We start from the raw sequence: 12,912 nt of genomic DNA on the forward strand, positions 1-12,912 counted from the left end.
TCCCTCCCTCCCTCCCTCTCCCTCTCCCTCTCTCCATCTCCCCCTCTCCCCCTCCCCCTCTCCCTCTCCCTCTCCCTCTCTGCAGGTTTGACATGTGCCTCTTAAATGTCAAGTCACCCTGCATGGATCATTTATCATCTTATCTGCAAGTTGAAAAGGGAATGTGCTGTTTAACTTTTATGAGTCTGTGAAAGATATAAGGAAGTTATTTTTCACTTTGAAATAATGCCAGCAGGAAAGGGGGAAGAAACTTGCAGTATATTTAGTTAAAAGATAAGTGTTTATTTCTAAGATTTAATGAGATATATCTATCCCATAGTTTTCAACATGCAGTTATCTAGTGCAAATTAGAATCCTGAGTGAGAGGAACAAAAACTCATAACTTTCTAGTTGGCTTCTCTGTAGAGAAATTCTGTGCTTTGGAGATTATAATCATCACATGTTGTATTTGTTCAAGGACTTTATAAAAATAAATTGAATACATTACCTTTGACTCAGTTCTGCCATTTTATTATAATACAATAAATAGCCAGGAGTTCTGTGAGAGAGCAAAGGTTAACAAAAAGTCTGCTTGATCATAGCCGATTTTCCATTCCAAGAGTTTGCATCTTGATCAGGAATTCTGGGGTTTCTTTTTTTTTTAACAACAGATTCCACAGCCTAAAAAAGTTTGAAACTACAAGTGTGTGTGTGTGTGTGTGTGTGTGTGTGTGCGTGCGTGCGTGCATGCATGCATGCATGCATGCATGCATGCATGCATATATTACATTATATTATTCCATATACACAAAGCAAATCATTCTCAAAGCAAGTTTTTGTTTTTCTGTTCAATTTTTGAATTTACTGACACCAAACCCCCTGTCATCTTCATAGCTATTTCTCAAGAAACCAAAGCTCACATAACTTGAGTTGTCTTGTCTCCACACTCCTTTGAAACAAACTGGACAAAGATAGCTCTACTTCTATCACTATGCATGGATCCAGATTTTGCCCTTCTCTTCTCCCACTGTTGGTGTGATACTGAAGCATACGGGTTCAAATAACATTTCTGAATGTTTTTTTCCCAGGTTGCAAACTGTTCCTTAAGAACAAGATAGCATTATTATACTAAGAGTTCCATAGCTGATTCTTTCAACAGAATTCTATACTATCATCATATAAAGTTGTCTCTTATACACTATAACAAATAAACTTTGTCTCTGCTTGCCCCAAAGTCGTATCCCCATGGTTTCTTATTAAATATAATTGCTTCTCCTAGGTAACTCAAGAATTTAGCCTGTTCATGTCTCTACATTTCCTTGAAGAAGGAGAATGAGATAAAATCTGTTTATGGTATAAATATACAAACATTTACTATACAAATTTTGAATAAAAAATATTTCTTTCCTGATACACGTGATCCTATTTTATACTGAGTTGGTCCAATTACTGAGATATTCTCTGGAGTCTCATAGGATAATTTCATTTCAATTTGCTCATTCATTCACTTATTCAAACTATATCAGGTCACTTTTTAATACCCATTCCTTTCTGCTGTTCATCCCACTTTCTTCAGTTTACAGCTCACTACTGGTTTACATAAATCAGGGGTATCAAACTTGATCCCATTGTGGGCTGTATCAGGATTTTGTTTACCAATGGGGAGCCGGGATGATCATGGCCTGGTCATCGTGGCCAATTGGGTGGGCATGGCCAGGGTGGCACAGGCTGGTCTCTCACCATCTCCAGAACGGCCCCATGGGACAACTCTGGGCTTTCATTCATGAGATCTGGAACTATGGCCTGAGGCAAGCTATCCAACTAACAGACATTTTTAAAACAAATGAATATGATACCTGTAGGAGCTCCCGGGGTTCACTTCCTTCATCCACAACAATCAACTGTGCTCTCCCATTCCGTTCATTGTCTCTAATACCCACAGCAACCTGAGTAGCTTTCAAGCGCTCATATTTATTGCAGGTAGAGCCACACCACTGATAGATATGCTACAACAAAACAAACACAATTTCAGTTAACAGAATTTACTTAGAAAAGCATGAATGTGAAGTATGAAAAATGTAGGATGCTTGGGGACTTTCCTTCATTTTATGTACATAACAATCAGCGAGGGGGTACTGAGAGACAGCCAATATCCAATAAGCTCTGTGATCAACAGGAACTTGAACTTGAGCCCCCAATCCAAGCAAACACTCTTAACTTCTATTTTACTGTTGAAATTATTTTCAGAATTCCAGGTGCTTGTCTTTCACTGCAAATGCAGAAGTTAAACATTTCCCATTTTTTATTTTTTATTTTTTTGTCTTAAAATATAGAAGCATAGTTGAGAAAACTGAAAATCCCTTTGTACCTCACAGGAATTTATATGTTCTTCTTTAATATTAATATGGATTACATTTTTGGAAGATTTTCCCTTCTGAAAGGCTCTAGGCCAGTCTTTTCAAGCTTGGTGCTTCCAGATTTGCTTTCCATATTTTATGGCCAAGGATTCTGGAATTGTAGTTCTAGAATAGAGATGCTGCATTCTAGTAGGTTAACCTTAATATTCAGGAGCTTCTATATTTCCACAAGGAAGGTTCTATTTTCATAACAGGAAGCAGAGTTGCACATGTTTTTTCTCTATGCATATAAATTCCAAGTTTATATGGAAACATAAATCACAGGTTCCAAGCAAAATTTATTCTCAAAAGATCCTTTCTGCCAATTATTAACATGTAGCTGATAAAAAAGAATGAGGTGAAAAATACACAGAAAACTGGTATAAGCTATCTTATATTAGAAATTGATTCTGTTTTTGCTGACAAACACATTCTAAATACTAATTAGATCAAAACCTGTTAATTCTTTGAGATACCCATCTTGATTGGGTGGTCACCTACCTGAACTCAGAAGACTTACAACAAGGATTTTAAAAGGTGAATTCAGAACTCCTACTCCTCCAATTAAAGGCATATAAAGAAAATGGGGTGCATACTCATTCTGCATGATTCAGCCACCCAGCTAAAAAAATTGCCAGCTCTGGGTTATGACTGATCCACTGCTCCAAAAGCAGCCTAGAAAAGGTTCCTCTTACTTCCAGAAATAGAGCAAAGGGAAAATGTGATAATCTATTAATACTGTAGTATATGTTGAACTTTTATTAGCCTATTTGGATGCTATTTAGCAATGAATAGTACTAACAGTTAAGCAAATAGCATGTTCTCGTTTATCAACACTAGGGTACATTTGCTCAGAAAAAGTTACAGAACTAATTGTATTTTTGATATCATGGAGCATTTGAATTTCCATCAATTTCTATTGCATATAATACATCCCAACACAGGAACAAAAATTAAAATCATACTACAATATGAATTTACAAATATATTCTGTTGTGTTGTGTTTTTATGGTATAAAAGCATATGACAAAGAAAATTAACTTCAAAATTTTGTTTTAGAAAATTTAATATTCTAGATATATATTGCATGAATAATTGCTTGACATGTAATTCAATTCAATTAACGTTTAATTTTAGCTAAAGTTAAACTGATTTAAATACAGCTAATATCACCATTTATGTAGCAATTTCTGTCTTTGCTTGATTAAAAATTGTAATTCAGCAGCAACTTGTGTCATGCACACACACGTGTTTGAGGCTCACTGCATAACATTAGATAGGTCTTTCTAAATAGAACAGGTAGATTTAGAAAGAATTTTCTGCACATAGTAAACACATTACAAACACAAAAACGAAATGTTTTATTTTTCTTTTCACTTTAGCAGTCTCTTTTTTGTAAAAGAAAACAGTGCATAATAATGATAAAGGAATGAGAAGAACAATATCAGTTCTTTCAATTTTCCTATGTTAAAAGTAAAGATAGTTAAAGCAAAAGAAGGTAAGACAAGGCCCTGAAGTGCTTTTTAGAACATGAGAAGTAAAAAAAAAAAAAATCATTGCTACACTTATATGAAAAGAACTGGTTTAAAGGTTTCCATTAATAGATTCTGCTTTTTCCCCACACAGAACTCGGGAGAAACATCCTGTTCAGACTGGGATTTTCCACTGTTAACAAATTGAGACATTATTTCCATAACAGTTTGGATCAAAAACTCTTCATATAGAGCCCATGTAGTTCCTTGGAAGTTGGTGTATGTGTTGTTTGCCAGTTAGTATAAAAAAAGGGGGGGGGAGGAGGAGGAGTAAGGAAGGCAATATTCTTCTTTTCTACAACCAGTAGAAAAGGGAAGAAAGCAAGGTCCCAATAGCAAGACTCTTTCCATAACCTGCTTTCCTTGTCATAGCATTGACCAGCAGCACCTGGCAATTGGTCTTGGCCCATTTAAATTCCACACTCATGGCTACAGGCTGTTTCTAAGTTCTAACAAACTTCTGTCTTCCCCAAATCTCTATGAACAAAAACTGTTACCATATTCTTGCCACTAGCAAAACATTTTGTGTCTATAAAAGCCATGTTTTACATTTCCATGCTTGTCTTTATCTACCTGCCAGAGAAATAACCACAATCTTCTAAATGACATCAATCATAAAACCATAAAGTTGGAATGACTTTAGGCATCACCTCATCCAACCTCTTGCAGAGAATAGGATGTATTACATAATTGTTGACAAATGACCATCTGGCTTCTATTTGAAGAACCATGGAGAAGAAAAACTTACAACTTTGTGTGGTTGTTTATCTGAAGACTCATAGTTTATCTCCCTTCAATCATCTACCATTGATTAAAAATATGCATTCCTTTAACATTTCCTCAAAAGTTCGGTTTCCACAGTCCATATTTTCTTGGTAGCTGTCATTGAAACTTGCTTCAATTTCTCAGAGTAATTTATAAATGTGGTGCACAGAACCAAATACTATACTACCACAAGTGGGTTCTAATCAGGATAGAATAGAGTGGAACAATTACTTTCCATACTCTGGACTCTATGCTCCTACAGTATTAATGAATCCTAATATCTAATTTACCTTTTTATCAGTTGCTTCACATTTCAGGTTCTTATTTAACTTGTGATCTAAAAGGCCTATTCAAGTTCACAATATGAACAGGTATATTTGTAATTCATTCTTGTCCCATTGTTTTTGAGCATCTCACTTCTGCAATTTCTGTTTCCTTTTGCAGTAAAATTGCATCAAGGGTATTTTTCATAATTCTGTGTATGACACTTGGCCCACATTCTATGATAATCTCTATCTATGAATCATACCTCCTGACCACATATAGTAGGAGGAAACTAAATGGAGCATATTTATAGTAGGAGGAAACTAAATGGAGGAAATTTGACACTTGTTTTATGGGAATAGAATTGTTTCAGTCCTTTAGCACTTCTACTTTCTATTGAGAAATGAAACAAAATAAAACATGCACGCATAGAGAAATATATACATATGCGTCCATTTTTAAAGTTAAGGTTACAGATTACTTAAATAAAAGATAGATTTTATTTGACAAATTTAAGATTTCTAAGAAACAGAATTTCCTGCTAATTTTCTTTTTGCAACCTGTATAAGCTATAACTATAAATTAATAGTAGCAAACCTCCTCTGATGCTTAATATTGAGTCTTTTTTTTAAAAAAAAAATCTTTATTTACATTTATCATTAAAAAAGAAGACAACACGCCAGATAAATGACAAACAAAACAACAAAACAAATAACATACATGCCTATAAGTAGTACCTTAATAACTTAATATTCGGTACAATATATCTATGTTACATTCCGGGGGAGGCAGAACAACCTAATTTACATTTGTAAATCAATTAGGTCTATCCGACCTCACTTTACTTGTATAATATAAATTCTTCAATAAATACAACTCTTAATCTGGTTTGGGTTTATAGTTTTCTCTTTGATAGCCAAATATATAGTTTTTCCCAAGATAAACATGTTTGTGTTTGGTCTCTATCTTTCACTTTTTTAGTCAATTTATCTGCTTCCGCACAATCCAAAATCTTCTTTATAATTGCTTCCTCTGATGGGGTATTTTTATCTTTCCAGAATTGAGCATATGTTAATCTTGCTGCTGTAATAATGTGTAATGCAAGGTACCATGAATCTTTTTTAATATTTTCCGGTTTAGAGCCGAGCAAACATGTCTCTGGTCACCATTCAATCTCTTGGTTTAAGATCTCGTTGAGCCTCTTTTTTATTTTTCCCCAAAATTTTACTGCTTCTGGGCACGTCCACCATTGGTGATAATAAGTGCCACGCTCAAACCCACACTTCCAGCATTCAGCGGACTGTCCAGTAAACATTTTGGCCAATCTATCGGGAAGAGATGCCATCTATATAGCATCTTGTAAATATTTTCTTTATATGCCGTAGAAACTACTAGCTTCATACTCCCCCACCAAATCTCTTGCCATTTTTCCAGATGAATTGAGTAACCAAAATTTTTCCCCCAGGCAATCGTTGTATCCTTTATTATCTCGTCACCAATCTCTAATCTCATCAACAGTTTATAGCTTTTAGAAATCATGCCTTTTTCCTGGCCCATCAAGATTTTATCTAACTCCTGCAAGTCAACATTTACACCTTTCCTATCTCTGTCTTTTTTATATTTTGATTGAATCTGTAGATAGGTCCACCAATCCAATTGTAGTCCCTGGGAATTCAACTCTTGTTTTGGCTTTAGCTCTCCTCATGCATTCAGCAAGTCTTCGTACATTAATTTTTTCACAGGGTTATATAATTTTGAATATATCAACGCTTCTAGAGGTGATATCCAGCACCGTGTTTTAATATAGTATTTTTTTACTGATCTTCTCCCAATTTCGAATTAAGATATTCCTTATATAATGCCGGGTAAACCATTTGCTTTGTGGAGTGTTATCCCGCCAGAGTCCCATATGCCAGCCCTGTTGTAAATCATGGCCTTCTATCTTGAGAAGACGGCTATTGCCTAAGGTGATCCATTCTTTTACCCAGACTAACAGAGCGGCTGAATAGTAGTTCTCCCAGCATGGTAAACTCAGGCCTCCCCTTTCTTTTATCTCCTGCATCATTTTTTTTTAATCCGGGTTTTTTTCCCCTGCCAAATAAATTTGGTTATTGCTTGATTTAGATCCATAAATAATTTTTTTGATAGATTCACTGGGGCAGTTTGAAACAAAAAATTAAACTTCGGTAAAACATAAGATTTTATTGTTGTTACCCGTCCCAAAAGTGATAGTTGAATTTTACCCCACTTGTCAAGGTCTTTTCTTATTTGGGTTAATAGTTTATTATAATTGTCCTCTTGTATGCTCGAGCATCTGCTGGTTAACCAAATTCCCAAATATTTAATTTTATTGACTACTCTTAATCCAATCGCTTCCTGTAAACCCTTCTTATCTTTCTCTGAAATGTTCTTGGTTAATATATTTGTTTTCTTTTTGTTAATTAATAGGCCTGCTCCCGCCCCAAATTCTTCAATTGTCTCTAACAGGGATAAACAAGATTTTATGGGATCTTCCAAAATAAAAGCCATGTCATCTGCAAAGACCTGAGTTTTATATACCTGGTGTCCAATTTCAAGACCTTTTATTTTTTCCTCATTTCTTATTTTACGCAGTAGTGTTACTAACAATAATATAAAAAGTAAGGGGGATAGGGGGCAACTCTGTCTTATGTCTTTGCCAATAGAAAATTCTTCCGTCAAGTCCCCATTTATCAGTAACCTAGCCGTTTGTTTGGAATAAATGGCTTTAACTGCGTTTATAAATCTTTGTCCAAAGCCCATGTATTCTAACTGTAATAATATAAATTCCCAATTGACCCTATCAAATGCCTTCTGGGCATCTATAAAAACTAATGCAACCTGTTTACCTGGGTGATCTTCATAATATTCAAGTACATTTAACATGACTCTCAAATTATCTCGTATTTGTCATGATGGCAAAAACCCATTTTGATCGATATGTATAAATTCATTTAGAAAACCCTTTAATCTATTTGCTAAGATTGCTGTAAAAATTTTATAATCTGAATTCAGAAGAGATATTGGTCTATAGTTTTTTATATCTACCGGAGGAGGATCTTCTTTAGGTATTAAACTGATTAAAGCCTCCCTCCATGAGTGGGGAATTTCTGCTTTTCCAAGAACTTCATTAAGTTGGGACTGCGCATGCACAAGATGGCGGTTCCCCGAAGTGCTGGCTGAGATCGGGATGTAAGGACGAGTGACAGGAAACTGGGGGGAGGAAACCATTTTTCCATTCTTCGGCCCCCTGCCCAATATGCAGAGCCTCCGGCAGTTTAAATGAGCCGTCTCCAGCAGGAGACGGCTCTCGGACGACCTGAGGATGGCGATGAAAGGGTTGCATCAGCTGGGCACCGCTGGGAGGGCGGCGTCGGTCTCTGCAACAGCGTTGCGGCCATTAGAGCTTCATCGGCCAGATCAGCGCTACCAGACGCTGTTGACACTTGGCGATCCTGCATCGGGGAGTGCTACAGATGCTGTGGCTGCTGTAATATCATTAGCCCCCCTGATGAATCTGCTGAGGTTAGGTCAGCGAGCATTGTGGAGGCCTTGTCGACGGCGGTGACTGCCACACCGGAGATGATGGGACTATGGCCCAGCAGACCTGTCTGCTGGGATTACATCTAATAGCCCCTGAAGGGCATGAGGCCGGGAAGATCTGGGCTGTAATAGCCCAGCGAGGACAGGCTATGACTGTGGGGTAAGTGGACCTGGATAAGATCTGGGGGGTTGGGAGTTGGCCAGAGGGGAAGTGGTAATCGTCCATCTTGCTCTTTCCTGTGGTCTCTCTCTCCCCCACTTTTGATGCCCCCACCCCGGACTGTTACCTGCCCCAGTTTTGGCCCGCCTTGTTTACTCATCTTCAGCTGTTTGTTGGGACTTTTGTCATCTTCCTCCTTCTTGAACTGCCATCTCATCCCTGGCTCCTCTCTCATCGCAATGTGTTACATCTCATCCTTTCACCCCCTTACTGCCTTCATTGGATTCGACCTATTGGACAGAGACATGGAGCCACAGGCTGAAGAGCTGTGAATCCTGGTAGACTGCTGCTGCATCATGTTCCTAGGAACTGTTCTATGAGTCTGCTGGCGGTTGTTTTCCACCTAGCCACCGTGAGAGGGTGGTTGCGGCTGGTTCCGCTGGACTTATTCGCTGCAGCTTTTGGACTCCCCCACTGCTGTGAGAGAGTGGTGGTCATGCCGGCCTGTTTTACTCCTACTTTGTTATTATCAAAGTATTATGTTGTTTACCATCTTGGTCCCCTGTCGCTGTTTTCCATCCTCCTCTCATATTTATTCTGGCTTACACCTCGGCGACCTTCCTCGCTCTGTGGAATACCCCCCTCTCGCAGACATGGCCTTCGGATTTACCGAAGGCCTACCTCAAGGACGGGTTTTGGAACCCCGAATGGTGGCATGCCTCTAAGCATGGTCTGAAGGGTTTTTTAATTAAGGCTTTTAACCAAATTTTAAGGGCACCCGGAAGAGGGGTGGTGAGGGTTAGGGTTAGGGTTAGGGTTAGGGTTAGGCAATCGGGCCCGTCAGATGGTTGTGGGGGGAGGGGGGAGGGGGAGGAAATGAAGAGGCTCGGTGGAGAGAAGGTCTTCCAATCCCTGTGACAGTTGGGAGAGGCAGGGGTGGTGAGAAGGGGGGCTTGGAGAGCGCCCCCCCTTTGTTCAAGTGGTGGCGCTCTCCTGCTCCCTCAGCTCATCCTGCTCCCCCGATGGCGATGGAGTGCAGAGCCCTAGACTCCAGCTGGTATACTTGAATGGCAGGTCCGTGGTGAACAAGGACCTCCTTGTTCGAGATCTTATTGACAGGGAGGACGCGGACCTGGCTTGTATCACTGAGACCTGGTTGGGGCCGGAGGGTGGTGTCCCTCTCGTGGATTTATGTCCCCCAGGTTTCCGGATACTACACCAGCCACGTCTCCAAGGGAGGGGCGGAGGAGTGGCGGTAATCATTAAGGAAAGTCTCAGTCCTAGGGAGGTCATTGTTCCTCAGATAGGTGGGTGTGAATTCCTTCTTTTGAAATGGGAACCTGGAGTTCAGTCTGGGCTGTTGATCATGTACCTCTCCCTGAGCTCCATGGCCTCAGCCCTGCCCGCATACTAGATGTCTTGGCTGAACTGGCGGTGGAACTCCCCAACCTTTTGGTTGTGAGAGATTTCAACCTGCCGTCAGCTGGTGAGACATCTGAGTTGGTGCGGGAGTTCATGACCTCCCTGATGGCCATGGACCTAACTCAGATTGTACAGGGCCCAACTCATATTGGAGGACACACACTTGACCTGATTTTTCTCTCTGGACAGTGGATAAATGATCGTGGGGAGGGGACTTTATTGATCGACCCTCTGTCATGGACCGATCATTCCCTCCTTAAGCTTGACTTTCCTACCGCCATCCCCCGTCGCAGAGGTGCGGAACCAGTAAGATGGTTTCACCCAAGGCGCCTGATGGAACCTGAAAGGTTCCTGAGGGAGCTTGGGTCATTTCCCACCTCCTTAGCCCAAGATTTATCCGAGGCCCTTGTCGCAGCCTGGGAACAGGCTGTGGTGGGGGCCCTGGATTGAATTGCACCTTCGCGGCCTCTGATCCGACACAGATCCCGGGCAGCTCCTTGGTTCATCGCGGAGCTCAGGGAAATGAAGCTTTGGAAAAGACGCCTGGAGGGTGGTTGGAGATCCTCCCAATCCGAGTCTGACCGAACACAACTAAGAACCCATATTAGGTCTTATCTTTTGGTGATGGAAGTGGCGAAATGTAACTATTTCGCCACTCTCATTGCATCTGCAGAAAACCACCCAGCAGCCCTGTTTAGAGTGACCCACTCCCTCCTTAATCAGGGAGTGAGGGAGGACCCCTTGCTGGGGTCCGTGAGGGCCGTGCTGAGGACTTTGCACAGTTTCTGCAAGATAAAATCACTGAGATTCGGACCGGATTGGACTCTGACTGGACAGAGTCCGTTGAGGTGACGGGCTAGTCTTGATGGAGACATCTGGGTTGAGTTTGAGCCTATTTCATTGGATGACGTGGACAGGATTATGGGTAGGCTGGGGTCCTCCATGTGTTTATTGGACCCTTGTCCCTCCTGGCTAGTTTCGGCAGCCAGAGAGGTGACTGGAGACTGGATCCAGGCTGTTGTCAATGCTTCGTTAAAAGAAGGGGTCTTCCCCACTGCACTCAAACAGGCAGTGGTTCGATCCCTCCTTAAGAAGCCTAGCCTGGATCCTGATATTCTTAACAACTACCGTCCAGTCTCCAACCTTCGCTTTTTAGCGAAGGTTGTTGAGTCCATGGTGGCACAGCAATTCCCTCAATTCCTGGAGGAAACAGACTACCTCAATCCTTACCAATCCAGTTTCAGGCGTGGTCACAGCACGGAAACGGCATTGGTTGCCCTAGTAAATGATCTCTGGCGGGCCAGGGATGGGGGTTGTTCCTCCATCCTGGTCCTTCTTGGCCTCTCAGCGGCTTTCGATACCATCGACCATGGTATCCTGCTGCAACAGCTCAGGGGGATGGGGTTAGGAGGCACTGTTTTACAGTGGTTCTCCTCCTATCTCTCTGGTCGTCTGCAATCTGTTTGGCTGGGGGTCAGGGATCCTCCCAGAGGCCTCTCACTTGTGGGGTGCCTCAGGGATCAGTTCTCTCCCCTCTGCTCTTTAACATCTACATGAAACCGCTGGGTGAGATCATTCGTGGTTTTGGGGTGAGGTATCATCAATATGCTGATGATACCCAGCTTTACATCTCCACCCGTGACCACCCTAGGGATGCCCTTTCCATGATGTCCCACTGCCTGGAAGCGGTGCGGGTTTGGATGGGGAGGAACAGACTTAGACTCAACCCTTCCAAGACTGAGTGGCTGTGGATGCCGGCATCCCGGGATCTGGAGGTTCCATCTTTAGTTTAGCTTCTCTGAGTGAGGGTGCCTTTCCTGCCTTTCCTGCCGCCTTGAAAGAGGCGGTAGTGAGGCCCCTCCTCAAGAAGCCTTCCCTGGACCCGGCTGAATTAGCCAACTATCGTCCAGTCTCCAACCTCGTTTTGTGGTGAAGGTTGTTGAGAGCGTGGTGGCACGACAACTTCCCCGGCACCTGGATGAAGCTATCTATCTAGACCCGTACCAGTCGGGCTTCAGGCAGGGGTACAGCACAGAAACAGCATTGGTCGCGTTGGTGGATGATCTCTGGAGGGCTCGGGACAGGGGTTGCTCCTCTGTCCTAGTCCTATTAGATCTCTCAGCGGCTTTTGATACCATCGACCATGGTATCATGCTGCAGCAGTTGAGGGGGTTAGGAATAGGGGGCACCGTTTTGCGGTGGTTCTCCTCCTTCCTCTCCAACCGCTCGCAGTTCGTGTTGGCAGGGGGACAGAGGTCAACCTCGAGGCGTCTCGCATGGGGAGTGCCGCAAGGGTCGGTCCTCTCGCCCCTCCTGTTCAACATTTATGTGAAGCCGCTGGGTGAGATCATCCGTGGTTTTGGGGTGAAGTGCCATCTGTACGCTGATGATACTCAGCTGTACATCTCCACCCCAGACCACCCCAACGATGCCCTTGATGTGATGTCTCGCTGCCTGGAGGCCATGCGGGTCTGGATGGGGAGGAACAGGCTCAGACTCAACCCGTCCAAGACTGAGTGGCTGTGGCTTCCGGCGCCCCGATATAGTCAGCAGGTGCCATCGCTGACTATTGGGGGTGAATCTTTGCCCCCCACGGAGAGGGCTCACAATCTGGGTGTCCTCTTGGACGCGCGGCTGTCTTTAGAAGAGCATATGACGGCCGTGGCCAGGGGGGCCTTTTATCAGGTTCACCTGATTCGCCAGTTGCAGCCCTTTCTGGATTGGGATGCCTTGCGCACGGTCACTCATGCCCTTGTTACTTCCCGGTTGGACTATTGTAATGCTCTCTACATGGGGCTCCCCTTGAAGAGCACTCGGAGGCTCCAACTGGTCC

The 12,912-nt window shown here is 42.4% G+C and overlaps 1 protein-coding gene across 1 annotated transcript in view; it reads right to left on the reverse strand.

Annotated features, from left to right (window-relative positions):
• Positions 1–12,912, reverse strand: part of SCIN (scinderin) — a 57,501-nt gene that overhangs the window by 32,202 nt on the left and 12,387 nt on the right. Inside the window, exon 4 of the mRNA XM_034402559.3 lies at positions 1,836–1,985. Coding sequence (XP_034258450.1) covers positions 1,836–1,985 — 150 coding nt within the window. The remainder of the gene's footprint in view (positions 1–1,835; positions 1,986–12,912) is intronic.

Source organism: Pantherophis guttatus, chromosome 4, assembly GCF_059756535.1.
Source record: "Pantherophis guttatus breed Tessera chromosome 4, ASM5975653v1, whole genome shotgun sequence".
NCBI classification, from domain to species: domain Eukaryota; kingdom Metazoa; phylum Chordata; class Lepidosauria; order Squamata; family Colubridae; genus Pantherophis; species Pantherophis guttatus.